The sequence below is a fragment of the Engraulis encrasicolus genome, chromosome 5 (genome assembly GCF_034702125.1).
Source record: "Engraulis encrasicolus isolate BLACKSEA-1 chromosome 5, IST_EnEncr_1.0, whole genome shotgun sequence".
NCBI lineage: Eukaryota > Metazoa > Chordata > Actinopteri > Clupeiformes > Engraulidae > Engraulis > Engraulis encrasicolus.
Window position 1 is genome coordinate 24,224,144 of NC_085861.1, and position 27,089 is coordinate 24,251,232.

General features: G+C 43.1%; 1 protein-coding gene across 1 annotated transcript; it reads left to right on the top strand.

Annotated features, from left to right (window-relative positions):
- The first annotated feature begins 43 nt into the window (after positions 1 to 43).
- LOC134449172 (uncharacterized) lies at positions 44 to 27,062 on the top strand. Its single transcript, XM_063198988.1, has 11 exons — positions 44 to 73; positions 5,163 to 5,786; positions 6,433 to 6,704; positions 17,995 to 18,238; positions 18,752 to 22,284; positions 22,517 to 22,832; positions 23,357 to 23,524; positions 24,592 to 24,684; positions 24,796 to 24,994; positions 25,130 to 25,328; positions 25,471 to 27,062. The coding sequence occupies exons 2-11, from the start codon at positions 5,231 to 5,233 to the stop codon at positions 26,671 to 26,673; spliced, it is 6,783 nt and encodes a 2,260-aa protein (XP_063055058.1). The 5' UTR covers positions 44 to 73; positions 5,163 to 5,230; the 3' UTR covers positions 26,674 to 27,062.
- The last annotated feature ends 27 nt before the right edge of the window (positions 27,063 to 27,089 follow it).

Below are 27,089 nucleotides of genomic sequence, written 5' to 3' on the forward strand. Positions count from 1 at the left end.
TGTGGTGACGCTTGGTGCGTTTGCACGGATGTTCTGTGTTGTGAAAATGTCCAGGCGGAGGAGAGCAACATAGGTGCGTACATAGAGGCTACTGCAAGTGCACACATCCTCCATGTGTCAGATTACCCGTGTGCGTTTTGCGTTCAACATAATTAGACGTGCTGGAGACATAGTTACTGTTATATTCCAGAGCGGCCTTTTCTCTGGGTAAATTATTCAGACCACCGGCTAAACAATGGAGTAGCTTTGTTAGCCACAAGTGACCCAGCAGCAGATGCTGCAAAGCGATCAGATAAATGTTTCAGATTTCTGCAAACCTATCTTTTAAAAGATGAGGCTCTATCGGCGTATGGATGATTTCACAACGCTTTTAACGTTAGCAAAACAGTGCGCAATGATGCCACTGGTCTGGATACTGAGCGAGTCCAGGCCAGAAATTGCTACAAAGTATCTCTCGTGTTAATATGATCTACGCTCTGAATACCGATAGGTTTTGTGAAGATTCTATCGCCGCCACAAAGTAACCTATGCACCTCCATAACCGGCATGCCTGTATCTTTTTTGGGGAAAGTTGGTCATTGCAAATAAGAGCGTCACGTCCCCTTGGGTATGTGATGCTGGATGAATTATCTGAACGTTCGTTGTTCATGTCCATGTAAAAATGTGCACACAAGGCTGAATGGATGACTCTTGCGTACATTTCCCCCGCTCATAATTATAGCTCCGATTATCCAATAGACTCCCTCTATTCCTCTCTGAAACTGAAAGTAAATTAATTTGAGAAGAAAGGGATGGTGACAGGCCGCACTTCCCCAGTGCGGTAAAGTTAGTTTGATATTGGACATTCATTTGACATTCAAAATAAAAACTTGATGGATCTGAAAAATAAGTCTTGTGGTACATGAGGGACTTCTGCCCCTATGTTAAAAATATGGTTTGATGACTCAAGGTCAAAAGGTCAAGGAGCCTAATTAGTTTATATCAACATATTAAGTATTTTTATTATTTGTAGAATTACTTGAGTGCTAAATCTAAAAAACAAGTCTTGTGGTAAATGAGGTATATTTATCTCTGTTTTATAAAACTGGTGTGGTGATCAGAGGTCAAAAGGTCAAGGAGCCTAATTCATTTACAACAGATTTTTTATGATTTTATTTTTTTCTGGATTGACAGAATGAAGAATGACAAAACGAACTCTTGTGGCATATGAGGGACACATGCCTCTGTGTTACAAAACTGGTTAACCGACTCAAGGTCAAAAGGTCGCGGAGCCTAATTCAATTATATCACTCATTTTTGTAAATATTATTATTAAAATACCCACCAAAGTGGTTCATCTGTAAAACAAGTCTTGTGGCAAATGATGGACATTTATGTCTGTGTGATAGACCTGGTGTGGTGAGCCAAGGTCAAAAGGTCAAGGAGCCTAATTCATTTATACCACCATTTTAAATATTTTTTATTATTTATAGAATTACTTGAGTGCTAAATCTAAAAAACAAGTCTTGTGGTAAATGAGGTATATTTATCTCTGTTTTATAAAACTGGTGTGGTGATCAGAGGTCAAAAGGTCAAGGAGCCTAATTCATTTGCAACACATTTTTTATGATTTTATTTTTTTCTGGATTGACAGAATGAAGAATGACAAAACGAACTCTTGTGGCATATGAGGGACACATGCCTCTGTGTTACAAAACTGGTTAACCGACTCAAGGTCAAAAGGTCGCGGAGCCTAATTCAATTATATCACTCATTTTTGTAAATATTATTATTAAAATACCCACCAAAGTGGTTCATCTGTAAAACAAGTCTTGTGGCAAATGATGGACATTTATGTCTGTGTGATAGACCTGGTGTGGTGAGCCAAGGTCAAAAGGTCAAGGAGCCTAATTCATTTATACCACCATTTTAAATATTTTTTATTATTTATAGAATTACTTGAGTGCTAAATCTAAAAAACAAGTCTTGTGGTAAATGAGGTATATGTATCTCTGTTTTATAAAACTGGTGTGGTGATCAGAGGTCAAAAGGTCAAGGAGCCTAATTCATTTGCAACACATTTTTTATGATTTTATTTTTTTCTGAATTGGCAGAATGAAGAATGACAAAATGAACTCTTGTGGCATATGAGGGACACATGCCTCTGTGTTACAAAACTGGTTAACCGACTCAAGGTCAAAAGGTCGCGGAGCCTAATTCATTTATATCACTCATTTTTGTAATATTATTATTAAAATACCAACCAAAGTGATTCATCTGTAAAACAAGTCTTGTGGCAAATGAGGGACATTTATGTCTGTGTGATAGACCTGGTGTGGTGAGCCAAGGTCAAAAGGTCAATGAGCTTAATTAGTTTATATCAAAATTTTAAATATTTTTATTATTTATAGAATTATTTGAGTGCTAAATCTAAAAAACAAGTCTTGTGGTAAATGAGGTATATTTATCTCTGTTTTATAAAACTGGTGTGGTGATCAGAGGTCAAAAGGTCAAGGAGCCTAATTCATTTACAGCACATTTTTTATGATTTTATTTTTTTCTGAATTGACAGAATGAAGAATGACAAAACGAACTCTTGTGGCATATGAGGCACACATGCCTCTGTGTTACAACACTGGTTAACGGACTCAAGGTCAAAAGGTCGCGGAGCCTAATTCATTTATATCACTCATTTTTGTAATATTATTATTGAAATACCAACCAATGTGATGAATCTGTAAAACAAGTCTTGTGGCAAATGAGGGACATTTATGTCTGTGTGATAGACCTGGTGTGGTGAGCCAAGGTCAAAAGGTCAATGAGCTTAATTAGTTTATATCAAAATTTTAAATATTTTTATTATTTATAGAATTATTTGAGTGCTAAATCTAAAAAACAAGTCTTGTGGTAAATGAGGTATATTTATCTCTGTTTTATAAAACTGGTGTGGTGATCAGAGGTCAAAAGGTCAAGGAGCCTAATTCATTTGCAACACATTTTTTATGATTTTATTTTTTTCTGAATTGGCAGAATGAAGAATGACAAAATGAACTCTTGTGGCATATGAGGCACACATGCCTCTGTGTTACAAAACTGGTTAACCGACTCAAGGTCAAAAGGTCGCGGAGCCTAATTCATTTATATCACTCATTTTTGTAATATTAATATTAAAATACCCACCAAAGTCATTCATCTCTAAAACAAGTCTTGTGGCAAATGATGGACATTTATGTCTGTGTGATAGACCTGGTGTGGTGAGCCAAGGTCAAAAGGTCAAGGAGCCTAATTCATTTATATCACCATTTTAAATTTTTTTATTATTTATAGAATTATTTGAGTGCTAAATCTAAAAAAACAAGTCTTGTGGTAAATGAGGTATATTTATCTCTGTTTTATAAAACTGGTGTGGTGATCAGAGGTCAAAAGGTCAAGGGGCCTAATTCATTTAGAACACAATTTTTTTAATTTCATTTTTTCCCAAATGGACAGAATGAAAAATGACAAAATTAACTATTGTGGCATATAAGGGACATGTGCTTCTGTGTCACAAAAATGGTTAAGAAACTCAAGGTCAAAAGGTCAAGTAGAATAATGCATTTTCATCACTTTTTATAAAGTGATAGATCTGTAAATGAAGAATGAAAAATGAATGAAGAATGAAAAATCCTTTTGTGACATACAACGGACATTGGTTTACAACATTGGTTTTGTGATTCATGGTCAAAAGTTCCAGTAGCCTTTTCCACAACTTATGAAAACACACTTGTGAACTGTATAGCTTTGTCAAAAGCATGCAGTACTTGATTTTCTGCCTATGAGTAACCAATCAGAATGCAGAGTTCGGTACTTCTCGCCTGTTCATTGGTAGTTCAAGCCGCGGGAACTTTCAGTGAACGTTCCATGATAGAGTGGCGAGTAAGCGAGCAAGCGAAAAGCTAGCTCTGTGTGTGTAATTTAAAATTTTGATATAAACTAATTAAGCTCATTGACCTTTTGACCTTGGCTCACCACACCAGCTCTATCACACAGACATAAATGTCCCTCATTTGCCACAAGACTTCTTTTACAGATTCATCACATTGGTTGGTATTTTAATAATAATATTACAAAAATGAGTGATATAAATGAATTAGGCTCCGCGACCTTTTGACTTTGAGTCGGTTAACCAGTGTTGTAACACAGAGGCATGTGTGCCTCATATGCCACAAGAGTTCATTTTGTCATTCTTCATTCTGTCAATTCAGAAAAAAATAAAATCATAAAAAATGTGTTGTAAATGAATTAGGCTCCTTGACCTTTTGACCTCGGATCACCACACCAGTTTTATAAAACAGAGATAAATATACCTCATTTACCACAAGACTTGTTTTTTAGATTTAGCACTCAAGTAATTCTATAAATAATAAAAATATTTAAAATGGTGGTATAAATGAATTAGGCTCCTTGACCTTTTGACCTTGGCTCACCACACCAGGTCTATCACACAGACATAAATGTCCATCATTTGCCACAAGACTTGTTTTACAGATGAATCACTTTGGTGGGTATTTTAATAATAATATTACAAAAATGAGTGATATAAATGAATTAGGCTCCGCGACCTTTTGACCTTGAGTCGGTTAACCAGTTTTGTAACACAGAGGCATGTGTCCCTCATATGCCACAAGAGTTCGTTTTGTCATTCTTCATTCTGTCAATCCAGAAAAAAATAAAATCATAAAAAATGTGTTGTAAATGAATTAGGCTCCTTGACCTTTTGACCTCTGATCACCACACCAGTTTTATAAAACAGAGATAAATATACCTCATTTACCACAAGACTTGTTTTTTAGATTTAGCACTCAAGTAATTCTACAAATAATAAAAAGACTTAATATGTTGATATAAACTAATTAGGCTCCTTGACCTTTTGACCTTGAGTCATCAAACCATCTTTTTAACATAGGGACAGAAGTCCCTCATGTACCACAAGACTTATTTTTCAGATCCATCACGTTTTTATTTTGAATGTCAAATGAATGTCCAATATCAAACTAACTTTACCGCACTTTCTACCACAACTGTAAAAAGATGAGCCCTTTAGTATGCGGAATGTAGGCTACTCTTGTGATTCTGTATTCTTGTGATTTCGGCCATATAGCCTACTTAAATCGTGTGCTTGTCTTGATACATGTTTCCCACAGTCTGCTCCTAGTTTCCACCAAACTTCAGACTCCAATCATCCTCTAGAATAGAGTGATAGACAAAGGACATGGAGGTGGTGAACGGGACAGCACGTGAACCGGGAGCGAGTGGTGAGGGAGTCACGGCAGAGAGTGACCCTGAGCCCAGGACGCCCTCCAAGGAGGAGGAACCCCTCAAGTCCCTCTCCTCTGCTACATCTGCCATGCCTGATAACATGACCCTTGTGGACACCGGCCACAAGGAGGCAGTGGAGCACCCAGACCTCCCAAAAGAAGCCGCAAGTGCACCACATCTCCCAGGCCATCAGATCGATCCACCCAATGGCCCAGTTGCCACCACGATTGATCCATCCAATGGCTTAGTGGCCAGCAAGATGGATCCATCCAATGACCTCGCTGCCTCCATCAAGACTACACCATCTGAACCCACTAAACAGAAGAGGGAAGACGGTGTTTCATCTCCAAAAGAGACCACGCAAGATCCAAATGCAGCTCCCACTGTGACGAGAGATGCAGGGGCAACTGGCATCAGTACGGTTGTGAGGAAGAATATTCCCCCCAAGAGGGACCGAATGGAGCCGCTGAAGTTGGACATGACAAAGCCCACAGTGATGCCTCTCACGTGTATGTATTCCAACCTCATTTCTCTGCTATGCCTAATGATGTTAACTTGCAATGCCCATGCAACAGGTGTTCATTTGCATATGAAAGATGAATCACTGCACACCATTCAATGCAGTGCTCAGTAATACAAAGTGTGCAGTGATTGTTTTGATGTTCATATAAATTGGTGTTTCTCAACAGGGGCTCTATACAGTCCCACAGGGGGCGTTGGGGAGCCCTCGGAGGGCGTTGACAAGGACACAGCTGAGAGGGGGCGGTGCTTAGTTGGCATTGGGGGCCATTAGCCTATTTTATTTTTTAATACTAAGGGAGGCGGTGGGGGGCTTACGATGAGGTCAAAGGGGCGTTGGGGGACTTACAACGAGATCAAGGGGTTTGTTTATTCAAAAAGGGTTGTGAATTTGCAGTACCCATCTTTCAAAATACAGTTGGCTGTGTAATGTGGATTTTGGACCTCTTTAGGTGTGTTTACTTACAATTTATATGTTTCCCTTGTCATATTCTGTTTGTCTTCCTGTCTGCCTGTCTGTTGTCTGCCTGTCTGTCTCTCTCTCTGTCTCTCTCTCTCTCTCTCTCTCTCTCTCTCTCTCTCTCTCTCTCTCTCTCTCTCTCTCTCTCTCTCTCTCTCTCTCTCTCTCTCCCCCAGCCTCCCAGCTGTCTCTGCAGTGTCTGGAGTGCCACATCATCTTCAGCGATGACAAGAGCAAACGCCGCCACCTGAAGATGAGCCACCCGGCCGAGTATGAGCAGTGCATGCTGGGAGACGCCCTTTTCGCCTGCTACGTCTGCGATCGGCACTTCGCCAACTCTACCGATCTCATGGCCCACCAGCGCACACACGCAGAGAGGAAGCCCTTCACTTGCATCCTGTGTGGAGAGGCCTTTAAGAGGCTTTCACACCTTACTGTGCACAAGAAGGTGTGTATAACATGTGAGTGAGAGCTTGGTGTGCATGCAGGATACATTCAAGCAGGGTTTACTCTGATGTCTCTATTCTGGTCAAAGAATAGTCAACTGAAGGTGACCGACGGGACTCAAACTTTGAGTACCAAACTGGGGCTCTGACTGCTACACCAAAGAGCCAGGCTTGTTTGTGGGTCATTCCACGCCAAATCAACAAGTGCCCGCACACTTAGGTCTCAAAAAATTCTGAAAATATTATCAAGTGTACCTGTGGTGCTTAAGAGAAACACTGTAAATTTATTTGAATGAAAGATGTATACTCTCCGTGTTACAGCCAATTTTACTGGGGGAGGGGGTTGCCCATTTTGTTCACATTCTTTTTTTTGTCAAAGTTCACAAGCCCGTAGCTCAATAACTAAACCATGTAGGAAGTTCACATTTGGCATGCTGGTACATAGATAGGAATAATTTGTTGCTAAACTGTCAGTTTTGGTCTGTATGATCCTGCATCGTCATAGCATTCCCTCAAAGATGATACAAATTGTACTGGAGTTTTTGGCTGTGCTCTGTTTAGGCCTTCAGAAGACATATTTGTGCCCAACATAGCCTCTTGATTTTTCCCCCTTGTAGAGACAAGTAGGAACACTCTCATAAAAAGCTATAAATAGAAAGGAAACCCCATCAGTGTTTGACCAGAAGACCTCACAAGTCTGACAAATCATTTTGGGTGTCATTTTCGGAGCTCCAGAACCCCTTGTGGGATTGTCCACAGATTTTTATTTTATTTTTTTCTTCATTCTCCATGAATTCTTCTTTTTAAAAATGCCAATGAGACTTGTCTTATGTGATGTTTTCTTTTATAATTTCCAACCTGAACATGGGCAACATGCACATTGAGAGCAATATGTTTTCTATGCGTTTCTTCCGCTGCCATCTGCTGGTCAAAAAAAGTAACAACATGACTCTTTGTGCCTGACCTACTGTCTCTTTTGGTGTGCGAACCTGGGTCATTCCAGCTGGAATCAGCAAATTTCTGAAAAATCTCCCACTCGACCCCCTCGGATTTGCCTGAAAAAAATGTATGTGATGGCTTAAACATCCAATAGATCATATCCACAATATCAGAACTCAGCTCTGGATACTTTTGGCACAAAAAAATCTGTAAATAAGTACACCCCCTACGCTTGTTTTAGCGACATTGCATGAGTGACCATGTTCAGACTCAATTATCTCCAGAACTATTTGTGTCAGGGCTAAGAGTCCCAGACCTGAATATCATATATTACAATTTGCAGCACTGTAAGTCAAATCACACCGTAATAATGTGCCTCTACTTTTTGTAGATATCATATGTTCTAGGGTTTCCAAATGTCTGTAAAAACCTCAAAGTTCTACATGTAAGGTTCATCCTTGGTAAATGGTCTGATATGTACCATGACTTTCACATCATAGTATATCTAACAAAAGGCTCCAATGGTTGTTGAGATACAGAGGTCCAAAGATGGGAAAAAATTAATTTGCACCAATGTTTGGAGCAATATTTCCAATCTATGACACTAGTTAGGAACTTTCTGATTGGTGTTTCTGAAAGAGGATGTTTTTCTTAACAACATATAAAAAGAATGAGGCAAAACACCATCCCAATTTTTTTATAACAGACTTCAAAATCTCAATTGGCTACAATTACTTGAAGCTATGAGGACCATGTCACCAACCGACTTGTCGCAACTCTCAAATCCATGGCTCTGATGTCACCTTAATAGTGAAAACAAGATGGCTACCCTGTGAATGACAAAGCAAATTCTAGGGAAACCATAACACTTGTAAATGAATTGATTGATGCCACACAGCAAGAATAGCACATTGCACATGGCTTTGATAGACATTAATTATTTTAATTGTAAAATCATAATAATCATCATCATCATCATTTTAGTAGTAGTAGTAGTAGTAGTAGTGGTAGTGGTAGCGGTAGTAGTAGTCTTGGAATAAAGTGATGAAATAGGAGAGGTTTAAAGAATTGTAGCACTCTTGTTTGCAACAAGGACTCCCATCCTAACTAGTCTTTCAATCAGCACCTGTAACTTTATATTTGCTATGAAGCTTGTGTCTTACTCGTTAAGTTATCAGCTGTATTGCAAAATAACTTAATTCATACTGGCTAGAGATTCCCTCAGACTATTTTGACAGCATGGTCCTGGAGTTTTAGTTAGAAGAGTTTGCTTGCATGCAGTATTCAATATCAGGTGAATATTGAAGGCACAGAAGTTCATATTAGCACCAGACAACCATGTGGTTCTTGTCACATTGTTGCGATCTAATTCAGCTGCCTGCCTTATTATAATATTATATCACTGCAATGCTGACAAGTGGATTGCAGGTTAGCAGCAGTGATTACAACAATCATGGTTTGGATACTTGTAGACAATGTTCATTACTTGTAAAGTTCATCATCACATTGATCCAGATAAGATGATGGAAGCCGAAAGGAAGCTTTGCAGCATGCAAAAGCGTTCAGATATGGTGGTGGATTGGGGGCGGGGCACAGTTCTACAGTCAGGGTACCTCTGTCATGGTGACTGTTGGCGGGGGTGGGACTGTTTTATGGTCGCATAGGAAAGTAAAAGTTGATTAGAGATGACATATAGGAGGAGACAGTTTGTAAAGAGGTATCCTGATTGTAGAACGTCCCGCCCCCCATCATCCTCCCCTGACCGAAGTGCCCTGAGCATGGTGGTGGTATCCTTACTGAAATCAATACCTATGTTGTCATTGTCCTTCAAGGTACCAATGTCGTTGTACCTGTACAATGACAATAAAGTTTCATTCAAAGTTTCATTCAGGTGTTCCTCATTGAATTGCCAATGACGGATGGTTGCACACAACAATATGAATGCAGATACCTAATGCACCATCAATGACAATGGCAAGCTACCTTATAAAGTCAACTCATAAGATGCAGCTAGTGATTGAAAGTTAAGTGTGTATAAAATCATTTGTCACAGGCCAGAGCATTGAAAGTTCCTGACTTGTTTAATACATTTCATTTTTTTTTTCAAATATTAAATCACCATCAAGGAAGTCAAGGTTGCATCAAGGAAATCATATCAACACCTTGTTTTATTTCCAGAGGTTGTTTTTTTATGACTTCTCTCAAAATGGTACTTCTCTCAACCATCTTGAATTTATTGCTAACGTAGCGCCAGTGAGAACATGTTGCGTAGTCACTTGATCATCTGGCCGATAGTACACTTAAAAAGATGAGGCCAGAATCCCTGAAAAAAAAAATCAGAAATACTGAGCTGAACAAACAGCTTTGCCTGGGCCCGGGATAAAGTCGTCTGAAGAGACCCCTTCCCAATACATGCAATGTAATGAGTACCCAATCTTGATTCCCCCATGTCCTTGGCCCAGAACAATTCACCACTTCCGCTTCCCTCTGCACTATTTGATCACAGGCTTATGTCACACCGCAATGCGCTTTACGATCATTAAAAGGAATGAGGCAAAACACCATTCTATTTTTTTGCTATGTTGTTAATAAAAATATCCTCTTACAGACACAACAAAAAACAAGTTCACAGCTGGTGTCATACTTTGGAGGTATTGCTCTAAAAAATGGTTGGGGTTTTTTTCATGACGCCACTTTGGATGGATTTGAGGGATGCATGCCACACTGCATTGAGATTTGAAAAGGCATTATACAAATAAAGGGACAAAACACCATCCCAATTTTTAGATATGTTGTTAATAAGAATATCCTCTTCGAGAAACAACAAACAGCAAGTTCACAACCGCTGTCATATATTGGAAATATTGCTCCAAACAATGGTGTTTTGTTTCCTTCCCTTGATGCTGACTTCCTGGAACTATTTTGGAACTATGCCATTGGCTCCATGAGCCGCCATCTTTGTGTGAAAATGGAACACAAAAATCAAGGGGATTGGCCACCTTCTTAGGATGGAATTGAGGGTTAAGTCAGATATACTGAAATACTGAAGTATAAAATCACCTATTTGGTATCAGAGATTTTAGGTTTTAGTGTACACTGACTTGGCTATTCATTTTAGGTGTAGTAAACCCAATTTTTTTCTAAGGTAACAGGGCTCCTAAGGTACACCTGCATGTCACACAGGAATTAGTTTTTAAAATTCATTATAAAAATAATGGGGCAAAACACCATCCCAAATTTTAGATATGTTATGAAGACACCAAACAGCAAGTTCACAACTGGTGTCATAGATTGGGAATATTGCTCCAAATAATGGTATAAATTAGTTTTTGCCCATTTTTGGACCTCTGCATCTCAACAACCATTGCACCCTTATATCAAATATGATGTGATGTGAAAGTCATGGCACATATCGTTGTGTTACGGATGTAACCTTGGTTCTGTGAAGGAAAGAAAGGCTGCCAGACGGCTAGCCCAAGGGGCTGGAATATAATCCGCGCATGCGCGAGTTCTGAGGTACACTTATATCAAAACTTCATCACGTGAGTATGCCGCGCTACTGTACACAGTATATAAGTCCCAGCGCGGCATACTTCGTCCTCATAAAAATCCTGAACGCGAAGTCCAGAGCGACGACGAAGTCTGGCAGCCTTTCTTTCCTTCACAGAACCAAGGTTACATCCGTAACCCAACGTTCTGTTTCACTCAAGAAAGGCTGCCAGACGGCTAGCCCAAGGGGCTGGAATATGTATGCCCAAAACGTCGCGGCGGACAACCATACGACAATTGAATAAAGACACTGGACAATGCAAGAGTCAAAGACCCTTATTGAATGTCCACATGCCAACAGGGCTAGAGTGACTGGTTAACAGAACTCAAGTTAAACACAGTCGAATATGTGACCATCTGTCACAAGCTTAGAACCGAATTCCCAAAGGATGTGGGAGATAACATGTTGAGGTTATAGAACCTTGTGTAGATCTCGGGGGAAGCCGTACCAGCAGGCCACCGGGCAACCTCTTGTAAAAGGACTCCCTTCAGGAGCGACCATGAGGTGGCTCAGAGTTAGGAGGGCGGTAGGAGTCCAACACAATCGCCTGGTTGAGATTCTGTGTTGAAAGAATCTTCGGCATAAAGTCTGTATTAGGGCGTAGGACCACACCGGTGCCTTCTGGCTGAACATGGAAGCAGTCAGGATGAGTGGACAGCGCATGTAGCTCTCCAATACGCTTCGCTGAGGTGATGGCGAGAAGAAAAATCGCCTTCTGAGACAGCCATTTTAGGTTGATACTCCCAACGGGCTCGAATGGGGGCTTCGCCAGAGCACTGAGGACAATGTGGAACTGCCATGGCGGCACAGATTGAAGCCTCCTTGGGCGCAGTCTTTGAGCTCCTCTCATGAATTGGATAGACAGAGGATTAGCTCCGAGCGTTTTGCCATCTACTCGCTTATGGCAGGCGGATATTGCAGAGAGAAAAACCTTTAGCTTTGAAGGGGACTTGCCTTCACCAAGTTTCTTTTGCAAGAATTCCAGGACTGAAGCTAGAGGGCAGGACCGGGGGCACTCATGCCACTGTTCGCACCATGCTTTGAAGGCTGCCCATCTTTAAGAGTACACAGCTCTTGTCGATGGGGCCCTAGCACACTGCAAGGTTCTTGTAACTGAGAATAACAACCCCCGAGCGAGGAGGGTGTCCCTTCTAATGGCCAGACCCACAAATTTAGGGCGGCTGGTGTCAGGTGCCACAACTCTCCCCTTGCGCAATGGGAGTTGCCATGGGGTGCTCGAGAGGAGGGTCTGAATCTCTGCAAACCATGGCACATGGGGGCGAAATGGAGCCATTAAGACAACTCTCAGGTTCTCCTTCCTGGTCTTCTCCAGGAATCATGGAGAGAGGGGGGAAGATCGTCCACCCCCAGTGGTGCGTCGTCTTGGTTTAAGGAAAACCAGAGTGGACAGTGGGTCGACTCCCTTGAGGCGAAAAGATTGCTGTGTGCCTTCCCAAAATGAACCCAGATCAGATGCATTGTTTCCGGGTGCAATCGCCATTCACTTGGGTGTGGCTTACCCCTTGACAGCAGGTATGCTGCTGTGTTCAGAGTGCCCGGCAGGTGCACTGCTCTGATCGAGTGGAGTCGAGTGCCTGCTTAGAGGAGGAGTTCCCGGGCCATGTTGCGTAACGCCTGGGACCTCAGGCCTCCCTGGCGGTCACATATGCTATGGCCGACATGTTGTCTGTTCGAATTAAGACACTCTTGTTCTGGAGTACTGGCAAAAAGTGCCGGAGGGCAAGATATATCAGTCTCAACTCGAGAATATTTATGTGGACAGTTTTCCAACACTCCTCTGGCTCCTACATCATTCAAGACTGCCCTCCAGCCTGACAGCGATGCGTCTGTGGTCAGAACTTTGCGCTGGTAGATTCTGCCTAGTCGTATACCTCTGCACAAATTCTGGGGTATGGCCCACTATTGGAGGGCTCATAGGCACACAGGTGGCAGAGGGACAGATTTTCCCCTGTCCAGTACTGGGTGTACTTGGGCAGGTACCACTTTGCACTGGACCCATATCTAGAAGGCCAAGGCGTACCACCTAGGATGCAGCAGCCATGAGGCCCAGCAGCCTCTGACACTGGTGAGCATGCACATTCCTCCGTCCCATGAACTGTGACCGGCATTGTTTCAGGGCAATAACCTCCTGATCCGAGAGACATGCCACCATCGTCAGAGTCCAGTTTCACTCCAAGGAAGGCGATTTGTTGTGAGGGAGGCAGTTGGCTCTTGTCTGAATTGAGAGACAGGCCCAACATTTGTAAGTATTCCATTACCATTGCTGTGTCCTGCCCTGCCTGCTGACTCTACTGGGAACATTTTAACCAGTCGTAATTGAGATAGATAATTGACTCTGACGCCCCTCTGACACAGCGGGCTCAAGGCTGTGTCCATGTATTTTGTGAATGGGATAGGCCGAAGGGAAGGACGTTGAACTCGAAAGTTCTGTCCTCCAACGCAATCGGAGAAACTGGCGATGAGCAGGGTGGACTGCAATGTGGAAATAGGCACCTCTGAAGCCTATACTCGTGAACCAATCCCCGCACTGAATCGATTGACAGATTTGGGTCAGTGACAGCATTTGAAATGCAACGGGCGTAAATACTGGTTTAGTGGCCTTAGGTCCAGTATTGCACGGAATCCACCATCTAGTTTCAGAACTAGGAAGTAGCTCAAATAAAAGCCACTCCGCCGTTCGTTGCGACTTAACTCCCTTATTGCTCCTTTCCTTAACAGAGTATTTATCTCCTCTGTAAGGCCAGCTGCCGCTCTGGGTCTGGTTGATGAGAAACAAGAACACCCTTGAACATGGGTGGGCGGCGCCTGAACTGTAGCCGGTAACCAAACCTTACCGTTGAACAACCCAAGAACTGGGAGAACACATTTCCCACACCTCCAATTGAGTGTGGGAGAAAACGTGCGGCAGGGCCACCTTCCCCACAAGAGCTGTAGGAGGGAGGACGAGAGCAGCAATAGTCATCCATCGCAAAATAGTTGCCAAAAACCAACGTTATCTGCTCCGTGGATGTTGGCAAACTGTGCCCACTGTCGCATAGGGGTAGCCGCCTCTGGTTGCTCCCACACAGTCGTCATTTCCCTGACAAAGTCCGGGGGAAGAGGTCTGAGCTCAAATCAGAATGATGGGGAGATGTTAAGCCATCTATGTATCCAGCATCAAGGTTATCGGATGCTTGCACTCATAGCAGCTCCACACTATTATCAGCATCTTGTGGGGACAGCTGCTGTGGTGACACCCTTGCAGGCTGCACTGAAGGGGCCATCTGGTGCTCTGTGCCTGATGGCGCAGCCTGGTGCTCGGGCCCTAATGGGGCTGCCTGGTGCCCAGGCCCTAGTGGCGCTGTATGGCGCTCAGCCAGCTGGTGCATCAACCACTGTTGACCGGATGCCAAGGACAAATTCCCCTTCACCAGAGACGCCATTTTATTGCTAGAACATCATAGGTCTCAGACAGTTGCTGAGGAGAGGGTTGAGTAGCTGGTATCGAACCTGAGTCCGTGGACGCCTGGGAGGATGGTGTATTATCTCATGTAGCCCTATTCACCTTACTCAGTAGAGTATGTGATGAGAAGGGGAGACCGCTCTCCCTGCCCTTAAAGCTAGTGCATGATCAGGGCTCAGACATGTCACACACAGTGTATGTCCATCTTTCACTGGCATTCTACTGTTGCAATTAAAACAGTTCTGGAATCCAGGCATCGTTTTTTTTTTTTTTTTTTTTTTTTTTAACCTATATATGAAAATATATAAATGTTATTATTAATATTATTATTACTTCATCATTAAGTATCATTATTATTTCAGTCACACCTTGACTTTAGGCATGAACCTGATAGCACTGTTACTGCCTGGTACCAGATATGGTTCCAGCAGAGGTGCAAGAGATGGTGGGCACTAAGTGTCTCACACTCCAGTAGCAGCACTAATCACCCTAGGTACCGACCCTGGTACCAGCGTTGATCACTCATCGGTACCGAGAATGAGATTGTTGGTACCAAGAGTTGCGCAGCACGAGATCACGTCATGTGAGGCTGCTGGAGTAGCCTATAACATGCTCGCAAGCAACTCCTTCGACAGAGGGAGAGCGGCGGCAGGCAGCGTTGATTAGCTAGAGAGATGTCTCTGTAATCTCTTTCCTCCCTAGAGCAAACCACAACAACAGATTACTTACCTCAAGTTGAATTTCAAGTTGAATTTCAAGTGGAATTCTGGTACCAGCGTTGATCTCTCACCGGTACCGAGAATGAGATTGTCGGTGCCGAGAGTTGCGCAGCACGAGATCACGTCAGATGAGGCAGCTGGAGTATAACATGCACGCAAGCAACTCGATAGAGGGAGAGTGGCGGCAGTTTGTTACACAGGATAATTATTCCACTGCGGAACCAACGAGCCCAGCGAGTAACTTCCTCGACAGAGGAAGAGTCGCGGCCGTCCTGCAGGAGAGTTCATGCACGCAAGCAACTCGATAGAAGAGGGAGAGTGGCGGCAGAATCACAGTGAGCTACTGAACGGCGCCGAAGGTGCCCGTAGCAACATTAGAGATATAGCTAGAGAGATGTCTCTGTAATCTCTTTCCTCCCTAGAGCAAACCACAACAACAGATTACTTACCTCAAGTTGAATTCCAGGTGGATGTGCGCCTCTGGGATTCCACGAGAGTAGCTTCACATGCGAAAGCACAAGCTACAGGGAGAAGCCACCGTTACTATAAGCGGCGATAGCACACCTTAATAAGGTGGGGATAATAGCCTGATAACGATAGCCTGGAGAGGGGCAACAATAGTCACCAGCTCTCGGACAGCTAACTGCCAGTAGGCACCTCGTTACCAGTATCAATTCGTACCTTATCAGATCGCGTGAGGGATTAAAGAGGACGAAGTATGCCGCGCTGGGACTTATATACTGTGTACAGTAGCGCGGCATACTCACGTGATGAAGTTTTGATATAAGTGTACCTCAGAACTCGCGCATGCGCGGATTATATTCCAGCCCCTTGGGCTAGCCGTCTGGCAGCCTTTCTTGAGTGAAACAGAACTGACCATGTACCAAGGATGAACCTTGAATGTTGAAATTTGAGGTTTTTATGGACATCTGAAAACCCTTGCAATTTTAATTTCAAAGAAAAGTAGAGGGCCAGTATTAAGGTGTAATTTGACATACAGTGCTGCAAATTGTAATGTATGCTCATCAGGTCTATGACTCTTAGCCCTGAAAAAAATAATGGACCTACCACAAATAGTTTTGGAGATAATTAAGTCTGAATATGGTCACTCAGGCAGTGACGCCAAATCAGGGGGAGGGGGTGTCCTTATTTACAGATTTTTTGTGGAAAAAGTATGCACAGCTGAAATCTGCAATGGTGGATATGTTCTATTGGATGTTGAAGCCATCACATATATTTTTTTCAAGCAAATCCGAGGGGGTCGAGTGGGGACCATTTGCTGATTCCAGCTGGAATGACCCACCTGCTCCCACATTGAACGCTCCTGAAATCATTGAAATTGAAAGGGATACCTGCACCCCTGCACAGGGACTCTCGGGTGATCATGTCCGGGCAAAATTTGCATTTGATTATTTAGTATTTACATTAAATGTTATCGAAATCATGTTGCTCTCTTTTTGCATTTTGCCCATGTTCAGGGTGGAAATTAAAAAAGAAAACATCACATAAGACAAGTCTCATTGGCATTTTTAAAAAGAAGACTTCATGGAGAATGAAGAAAAAATAAAATAAAAATCTGTGGACAATCCCACAAGGGGTTCTGGAGCTCTGAAAATGACACCCAAAATGATTTGTCAGACTTGTGAGGTCTTCTGGTCAAACACTGATGGGGTTTCCTTTCTATTTATAGCTTTTTATGAGAGTGTTCCTACTTGTCTCTACAAGGGGAAAAATCAAGAGGCTATGTTGGGCACAAATATGTCTTCTGAAGGCCTAAACAGAGCACAGCCAAAAACTCCAGTACAATTTGTATCATCTTTGAGGGAATGCTATGACGATGCAGGATCATACAGACCAAAACTGACAGTTTAGCAACAAATTATTCCTATCTATGTACCAGCATGCCAAATTTGAGCTTCCTACATGGTTTAGTTATTGAGCTACGGGCTTGTGAACTTTGACAAAAAAAAGTGTGTGAACAAAATGGGCACCCCCCTCTTCCAGTAAAATTGGCTGTAACACGGAGAGTATACATCTTACATTCAAATAAATTTACAGTGTTTCTCTTAAGTACCATGGGTACACTTGGTAATATTTTCAGAATTTTTTGAGACCTAAGTGCGCGGGCTCTTGTTGATTTGGCGTGGAATGACCCTTGTGTGATAGTCAGAAGCAGAACACACTTAACAACCTTAGTGATCATCACTCTACCACAAGCAGGAAATAAGATCAGTTGATAACACTGCAGCTGCAAATTCCTTATCTCCAGACAGAAGTCTGCTTTCTGCTGGGTTATGTGTCATGTTCTGTCATTAGAACCTCTAGCCATGCAGCTGCAAAAAAACACCAGGAGGAGTATTCCAAGAATCTGGTTCAGTAGTTAACCAGATTAAGTTAACCTTGAGGTAGTGGTAAATCATATTATAGAGGAGACTGGAGTCCTCGTTTTCTTAGAATGCAGGCTATCTATTTGCCGGTTAACCAATTCCTTTAGTTTAACTTGGCCAAGTTTATCACTTAACCATATTCTTTGGAGGCTTTGAAAACATTGTAAATATGAAAAGTACATCTATATATTTTTTGCTGAAACTCAAACTGTCTGAATCCTGACTGTGTTACAGGTGCACTGTACCAGCGAGGGGTACACATGCTCGGACTGCGGCAGGTCCTTTAAGACCCTGACGCTGCTGAAGTACCATAGTCGAACTCACACTGGAGAGAAGCCATACGTGTGTAAGGAGTGTGGAAAGAGGTTCATGATGCCGAAAGCGCTGCAGAAACACCTGCAGACTCACAACCAGGATGAAGGCGAGGAGAACAGTGATAAGGCCATCCTTGCTCCAAAGCCAAAGAAACAGAAGAGCGGTAAGCTTTTGAGTAATAAATATTAAAAGTATTGTTGGAAGAAGAAATAATAATACTTGTTAGAATATTAATACAGTGTTTACTCTGTTTTAAAAGTTCATTTTGATGATGTGAAGTACCCATGTGCCCTGGTGGTACGGTTTCTTCTTATGTTGTGGTTAGGGACAAAAACACTTCCATTTTTTTCATATGCAGTGCTAAAAAATATATTTGCCCCCTTTCTCACCTTTTCGTTACTCTAGGACTGCGCCTTTAATCATCCAATTAAGATTCCATGCAGATATTGAATGGCTAATGGTAGCTGACAGTTTCATTGTAGTATTACCAGAGATGGTTGAAAGTTAGAACCTAGAATATCTTTGGTATTATTCAATTGTAGTATTAATAATGAAAATGTTCTGTGGAATGCCGTAAAATGGAATGAAGTAAACAACTAACTACATATTACATATACTACAATATAGTACATAAAAATAATATAGTTCATGCTTTTTTTACACATTTGCTTTTCAGAACCATCAGAAAGGAAATTCCCTTGTCCTCATTGCAAAGCCCGGTTCAAAACCGAGAAGACCCGACATCATCACATAAAGCGCAAACATGTAGCGAACAGAAATGCGCCTGCCTGCCGCGCCCTTGCCACACAGCTCTTTCAAAACCAAGGACCCCCTCTGCTGACGCACGCCGCAATAGGTCAGTCACAAGTGCTGCGATTAGACTCTGGAGGACAGGCGCCCCAATGCATAGAGCCAGAACAGATCAAGAGGCTGATCGAGTCGCTCGGAAATGTTCAGAAGGTTAATCAGATGGTCATATACGGATTAGAGCCGGTGCCGCATCAGTTGCAAACGGTGAACCTTCAGCCAGTGCCAGGCGTTGTTCAACCCATCAGGTTTGACCTGACACAGACGGGGTCCTCGAAGCTGGTGGCGGATGGCATTAAGACCTTAAATTCAGAGCAAGCCGAGCAACAGGTTAACCTCACCACCCCACCAACGTTAAATGGGGGAGTAGGCTCGTCAGCTGAGAATACTCAATCAAGTGAACAAACCCCGGGCCATACAAGGACTTCAACAGGGGAGTTCCAACAAATTCCTGTTGGTGAAGAAATGGCGGTCACAATGGAAGAAACTTGTGCAGCAGTGAAAACAATATGTGAATCCATGTCTATCAATGAGGCTGATGAGATGACATCCGGGTCCAAAAGTGATGAGACTCTACTGGAAATTGGGAAAAATCAGACACTTCAATTGCAACACCCATCCTCCTTGACTCCAACTAATGAACTTGAGGCTGACAGTGGTGTCTCTAGAGTGTTTCTTCCGGAAGAGGAAGTACAAATGCAGAGTATGACTCTGAGTGATGCCTTTTCCCTGGTGGCCACAGACAGTTCACAGCAGACTGAGGGACAAGTAGTTAACCTAACACCAGAGGGAACGCAGAGCAGTACTTTAGCGCGAGTAACCAGTGAAAAGAAATCAAAGAAAAAGGCAGGCACCATTGTTCCCGAACAGAAAGTTGGCCAACCACATCTGGGAACTTTTGTTCAACCAAAGGACCATATGGGACACGCAGCACAAAAAACAAGTCAGTCTAACTCAGAGGTACATGCTAGTGAGGAGACATCAGGTCAAACTCTGCCACCGCCCCATGAATCAAATGAAGGTGGAGTGACCACCAATGTGGCTAAACCGTTGAAGGCAAAGAAGGGTAGACCCGCTAAGAAAAAAAGCAACAAAACACAAGCTAAAAAGTCAGTTCACAGTGCCTTATTAAAACAGAAAAATGACATCCACAACACACAACAGAGAAACACAGCACCACATCCTCCTTTACAGGTGTTAACATTTGCAACCCAAGAAGAAACACAAACGAAAGGTCATGTTCTAGTAAAGTTTGGTCTTGGAGGCAAAAACGAAAAACTGTCCAAAAAAGATGGGTCGAACAAAACATCGAAGAAAGGGAAAGATAGCAAACTGCAAGAGAAAGAGCTGCACCAACAGTCACAGAAGGGGGAAGAAGGAAAAGGCAAAACATTCAAAACACACGAAAAGAAGAAAACTCCTGCAGACATACTCAACAAACCACAGAATCAAAAGCAAAATGGCATACATCTAGAAGAAGTGAAATCCAAAGTCAAGTCAAGAAAAAGAAAATCAAAAACTCAAAGTAAGGACAATAAAGGTATGGCAGTGAAAGAGGGGACCATTGCACCTTCACCTAAAAAGAAGAAACGGGAACAAATAATAATGCCCAAATCTATTGAACTGACTTCAGAAGTAGAGGTCACTAAGGAAAACAACTTCAAACAGGATAGCAAAGGGGTTATCCCAACTGCTGTACCCCCAGATCAAATCAAGTCAGATGTCCTGCTTTTACTTAAAGGACACAAACAGCCACAGTTAAAGGTTCATAAACTGGATGCCCCACAAAATGTGTCACAGTCTGAACAAGTGCCCTCACATACCACCTCAGACCCAATGACGCTCATTGAGGAAACTACGACAGCTTGTGTGAAACAAACTGATGATCGTAAAAAGACAAGTGGCGTGTCAAAAAATCTGAAAAGGCAATCCTCAACTGATCATCTCGGGTCATCTGTGCGTAAAAAGGCAAAGGTAGGTCGAAAGAAGAAGCCCACAAACCCTGCGGTGGCAGCCTCTCCTTCCTTGGTTTGTGATGACACCAGCAAGTATTCAGAAGAGCCAGTCTCTCGGGAGCCCAATTCCTGTGAACCACAGAAAGAGTTTGTCGGTCATGATACTAGCACACCTGTGAGAACACCTTTAACAAAAGAAATGACACCCAGTAATTTAGTTAGCCCTAAAACATTCGAGCTGCAGGTTACATCAGACTGGGATGCTGAAATGGAGATGAGGGAGTTGGGTCTCGGGGACAGGGAGGACCAAAGGGTCTCTTTTCCAGCCCTCAATCCTTCTCCCTCACTTCCTCATGTGCCCGCCTTAGCAGAAGGTGAACAGGAGGAGGTTAGAAAAGATGGCAACAGTTGTATGACTGGGGACTCTTTAGAAGCAGTCCCCTCTCTAGCTGAAGGGATGAAAGCGTTGCAGTCTGTCACTTGTCCAGAATCAACTCGAGTGCATCAGACCCCTTCCCAGTGGTCCTCTACATCTTTGTCAGAGTCAACTCATGTGACTGCCCCTAAGGACCAAAGTGCAACAGCAGTCTCATCTGCTAAAGGCAAGAATAATAAAAGAAGAAAAACAAAGAAAAAGCATTCAGAGACTGGTGACAAAATGTCCAAAATACAGGATTCATCTGACACCATTCAGACCCCTTGTGAACCAGACAAGGTTGTAGAAGAAGACTCGAAAGAAGACTTGCCTTTAGATGTTAATTTGGTTACTGTGGAAGAGGAGACTCGACCTATCACCCCTCACGACGAGGAACCACCAGAAAGCCCTCAAAAAGATGTTCTGATAGTTAATGATGGTCAGTCTAAGTTAAGCTCTCAAGATGACAATGATAATTCATTGCAAAGAACCTCTTCAGAGAACGATTCTTCAAACCCTCCTCAGATAAAGGAGGAGGATGCAGAAAAGGAGGTGCATGCTGAGGAGAGAAAATGCCAACCAGAGTCCAACCGAAGCAGTACAGCGAGGGGTAGAAAGAAGGGGGGAGGAGGAAGAGGCAGAAGAGGCAACAGCAAAAAGAGGAACACTGGAAACAGATCATCAACAGAACATGAACCCCTCATTAATGACAAAGATGAGTGCCGGATAGTCTACCAGCTGTACCCAGTGGCGGGTGACTCTGGCGTCACCAAATCACTGGAAGGAAAGGGGGCTCAGGTTTGTCCTGATCCTCCAAGATGGTCTGACCAGGCAGAATCGCAAGTGGACAATTCTGAAGAGCAGGTGGTGTTTGAACTGGAGTCAGTCACCACAAGTGTTGTGGACATGGTGAAGTCTGAAGCAGAGCTAGAAGGTCAAGACCGAACAGAAGGAAGCTCGCCAGGCCTTCTTCTGGAAAAGTTCCTCACGTCACGAGGAAACGGGAGCGGTGAATCGGCAGCATGTGGCCAGGTAAGTGTTGAACTAATGGTTACTTTCTCCATAATGTACATTTACTTTCCAAATGTATGAACACTTTCACTTACATGGCAACTACGTTTTCTCTCCACAATTAAGTATGCAAAGCAAGAAAAAAAGACGTTGCATTCTTGATTTTGGACTTAATTTGTCAAACACCTGGCCAGCCAGTGTTGGATGTGCGCACATTTACTCCCCTGATGAACTACTCTCTCTCTCTCTTCAGGTGGTGGCAGATTCTACAAATACACAAATTAGCGGGGACATCAGGGCTTCCACACTGCCTACCATTGGACAGCCAGGGGCAATACGCATTAAGGAAGAGGAGATGTCACAGCCTGTGATGCCGCCAGTTCTTTTGCCCGAGGCTGCTGATACAAGGGGTCCTCTAATAAGCAACCCCCTCCCTGTTGAGCAGCAGCAGCAGGGTGTGCAAATGTTTGTGGTGAAGGAGGAGGACCCGCTCATTTTGAATGACCCCCAAGGCAGCCAAGACTCCCAACTTGGCAAAAGGAAGGATGGGTCTCTCTCTAATAGCGGTGGTAAGTGCTCAAGGCATTTGTTACGTAAGTCAATCCAAAAGCAAAATGTAGAGCAAACCAGTGAGACATTCCTGCACTTTTTAAACGTACAAACTAGGGTTTCATGCCTTTCACTACATTTCCCACAATTCTCTACTGACTCAGAGTGCTTCACCACTGATTACAGGTGGCACTAATGAAGTATATTAACCCCAAAGCACTGTTTGTAGGTACTCTGCCTGATGAAGATCTAAGACCTTGCAATCTAGTAAAGATAATCTGCACAAGAAAAGACTAAGTGTGCAGATTTTCTCCTGTAGACGTTTCCACTAAATGCTGCACCTTTTCAACAGATGAGCAGTGACCCTTCACTACTTCAAATATATTGTTTGACAATAATTGTAGTTACAACTGTATTAAAGCCAGTGGATGATTTTCATGTGGATGAAAATGTGTGACTAATTAGAAAGGAAAGTGTACATTGCATGTAACTCATTACGTTTTACCAGTGTCTTTTTTTTAAGGCCATTTTTGTGTATTTTCAGCATTGGCAGCGTCTGAGTCACCTGTTGAGCTAGAGAGGAACATGTCTGGAAGTCAGCTCGGGATGGTAGCCTCACCAATTCATCAACCCAGTGCCAAGCAGTGTATTTTCTTTCCAGTCAAAGAAGAGGACAGAGAATTGGTGTTGGATTCTCCATCTAGAAGCGAAAGTAAGTATACATTATTGTAGCGCTTATTGACTCCAACATGTCCGGTAGAGTGCATCAAACGGCCCTTGAAAATCTAAATTTTGCAAAAATTCCACTCTGCTCCTGCAGTATTGTTCCTTTGTACTACCATAACTTCTTTGCAAATTCCTAGCTAATTCGATTAATGTCAAAGGCTGGCACACAATAGGCTGGACATTTTGACTGTCAGTGAATGGGCATTGTTTTACAAAATCATTGCAAAGTTTGTTTTGAGGCTGTTTCAATCAAAACTAGTAAGGGACGTCATTTGAAAGAATGCTCCAGTTGCCTTCAGTGCCCGCCCAATTGGGCGACTTATGATGAGCGTCGGCAGGCAAAAACGGGAAAAATTGGCCATTTGGCGTTTTTTTTTCAGCCTTTTTGGGCCCATAGAAGTCAACGTAATTTGTTGAATTTGGGCGGAATTTAGCGCAATTTGGCGGTTTTTGAGAACCTTTTGGGCAGGATTTGGACAGACACATCTGGTAACACTGGTTGCCTTTCCACTTCCCCTGAATATCAAGCGCCCAAAAGATGGCTAAAGGATGGCTACATGGGTGTTCGAACATGGCTGAAAGGTTAGCGCATAGGGGATAAAACCTTTCAAATCTGGTAAAGTGGAAAGGCATTTGGAACATTCTGCCAAATAATTCTCCTAAATACTTTAAAATTAATTTTTTAAAATAGTCTAAAAACACACTTTTCACGTAGTTGACTAAAATCGTCCATTCACTGCTATTACAATTTTTAAACCAACTGTGCCACCATTTAACATTGACCAAATTTGCAAAGATTTTACAAGGGAGTTATGTTAGTACAAAGGAACACTACCGCTACAGCAGAGCAGAATTTTCGAACTTTGGGGCGTTTGATGCACCCTGATGTCAGGGGTATGTTTTTGTACATGATAAAACAGCCCCTCCATATTACATAACCATTATTTTGGAAAATACACAATTGTGTACAACTTGTCTTCATCATTTTGAAGATATTATTCATTTTTTATCTTCTAAATCATCTGCTAAATCCTGATTGAAAATGTTTAACAGGTCAGAACAACTCCAGCTTGGAGGAATGCGATGACATCTGTGAAATATCCCAACCTGATGCACAGTGTGTCGACAGTGGCTTTATTGATGAAGGTATGCTTTGTGATAATTCTTCTAAATATTTGTTTGTCTTTTGACTCATTTAATTGCATCAATGTTTTCCTATGCAACATTTAAAACCGATCTTTGTCCCCTTTGTTTTAGATGAGAGAGGAGGTGACGAGCACAGCACTGCAGACCTTGTAGAATTCCTCTCGCAGAGTTCTGACACAGACAACAGTGAATTCTTTGATAACGACCCAGTGTCAGAAACTCTTGCTTTAGCCTGTTACCATGGCAACAGAAGCAGTGGTTCTGCAAACCTGCCAGCCGGATCAAGCAATCTGCCTGGTGACAGAACAAGGTAGGTGAATGATGAATACCCTTAAGTTAGATGCTGGGTATGTTTTGCAAATGGGGACCAGTCAGTCAACGGATGCAGAAATTGCTGTAGCCAGGATTGTTTGCAATTTTTTCCATTTTTCTGTTCCCCTTACAGCCAGCTCTCCCAGAATGATGGCAGTAGTTCACAGGGTTGCCAAAGGAAACCAATCGACTACTTCACCCAGTATTTCAACTGGAAGACATGGCAGGATGTTGCCAATGTCACTGCTAAAACGAGCAAAATGCCAATCGCAGTCACAGCCAAAGAGGTCTCTCAATTTGTTGGAATCCACATTGCCATGGGCTCATTGCAAGTAAGTTTGGCTCAAGAATAACATCAACATTCTGTTGTGTGCTTGTGGACGTGCTTAATGCAAGCAACATTACTAAGTTCATCTTGGATCTCTTATTGCTGAATATCATGTCTAATGGTGTTTTTCTCTGCTGTTTGTGAAGTTTCCTAGCACAAAGCTGTATTGGGATGAGTTCACCAGAGTGCCCCTTATTGCTGATGCCATGCCTTTGTCCCGATTCCTGGAGCTCCTGTCCAAACTGAGATTTGCAGCAGCAGAAGAACGAGGCCCTGCAAGGGCTCAGGGGAGTGGCAACAACACCACCGCTACAGAAACATGCAGCACGCAGCCTGACCCACTGCACAGGGTGCGCACATTGGTGGAAAAAGTTCAAAGAGGGTGTAGAAATCTGAAACGTGAGGGGAACCACGGGGTCAGCCAGTACCCTCTGGAGTTACTGAGGTCCACCACGGCCAAGTCTCCCTATTCACTGCATCACACTGTGATGTTGAGCACCGCTGGCCTGGTGGTGGACTTCAACTTAGGCCTGGATGACTCTGACAGAGAGGACACTGTTAAGAAAATGGTCCTGTCGGGTGACAAGAGCACAGATGGCATGGTGTTCCTTTGCAAGCCCGAGCTGTCCATCCCCTCTATGCTGGAGCAGCTGTTGGATGCAGGGGTGCAAAGTGCTGGTAAGGTCGGCGGGGCAAGGGGACAAGTGGGTGACGAGTTTGTGAGCTCGGACGGCAAGCTGAAGTTGTTCCGCTGCCATCACGGCTTTATCCTCTCGGCGGCCGCCAAGGGACGGTCCCGTTCCACGTCCCTGGTCAGTGGCTTCGAGCGGGCAATGCGAGCGGCTAAGCTGAACAGAGATTTGCGCAGCTCTTACCGCACGCCTTGCCTGGCCACATCCCCTGGGGCCTGGCCGCTGTCCGTTCTGTGGCACCTTGCGGATCTCGCTCTGGTGAACTCGTGGCTGGAGCACCGGAGCGACCACAATTCAAAACAAGCACCTTTGTCCCTCCTGGCATTCCGACTTGAAGTCTCCAAAGCGCTGATAATGTCCAGCAGTGCTGACGCCCAGGACGCGACCCCTCCCCAGCCACCTGCACCACAGAGACCAGAACAAGGCTCCTTTCCAGGGTCCCCCTCCATTTTGGAGGCCCCACTTCCGGACACAGCCGTTCGCTATGATGGCCTAGGCCACTGGCCAGAGCAAGTTGCCCAGGGGGAGGGAGCGAGGTGTAGATTTGGAGGGTGTGAGAGGACGTCACAGGTGCGCTGCCTGAAGTGTTGTGTTTTTCTGTGCATCTCACGCCACCACAACTGTTTTTTAAAATTCCACAGCCAAGGGGCTGTATGATTTCATTGAATTGAGTGTGTGTATATGAATGTAAATTAAACCGCACATGTCGGGTTACTTTATTTATCTTTTGTTTTTTGTTTCAATTGTTGTTAAGAAATTTATGGGAACTCAGCTGTGAATTAAATGGAATAATGTGTTGTTTGTTTGCATTATGTATGAATTGAATCAATTACTTTATTTTTTGTTAACTGCCAGTTCTTCCATTAATTATTTATATTTTTGTATTCGTTACTGGACTGGTACAGTGGTCATAGGGCCTGAATGTCTTTGAATGTTGATAAAGAAATGCTGCCCTTGTGGCGCTCTGCTCTAAAATGTTCTGAAACATTTGTAGACTCTTTAATATATTTAAATTGAAAATAAACTTTGTCTTTACATGCTTTAAATCCTGTGGGTTTTTTTAAACAATGTGT

What these genes read in the sequence shown, in the direction of transcription:
- LOC134449172 (XM_063198988.1), top strand. Translation starts at nt 5,231, where the DNA reads ATGGAGGTGGTGAACGGGACAGCACGTGAACCGGGAGCGAGTGGTGAG. An exon ending in CACAGTGATGCCTCTCACGT is followed by an intron (nt 5,787 to 6,432) that starts GTATGTATTCCA and finishes TCTCTCCCCCAG; the next exon opens with CCTCCCAGCTGTCTCTGCAG. An exon ending in CTGCCTGGTGACAGAACAAG is followed by an intron (nt 24,995 to 25,129) that starts GTAGGTGAATGA and finishes TTCCCCTTACAG; the next exon opens with CCAGCTCTCCCAGAATGATG.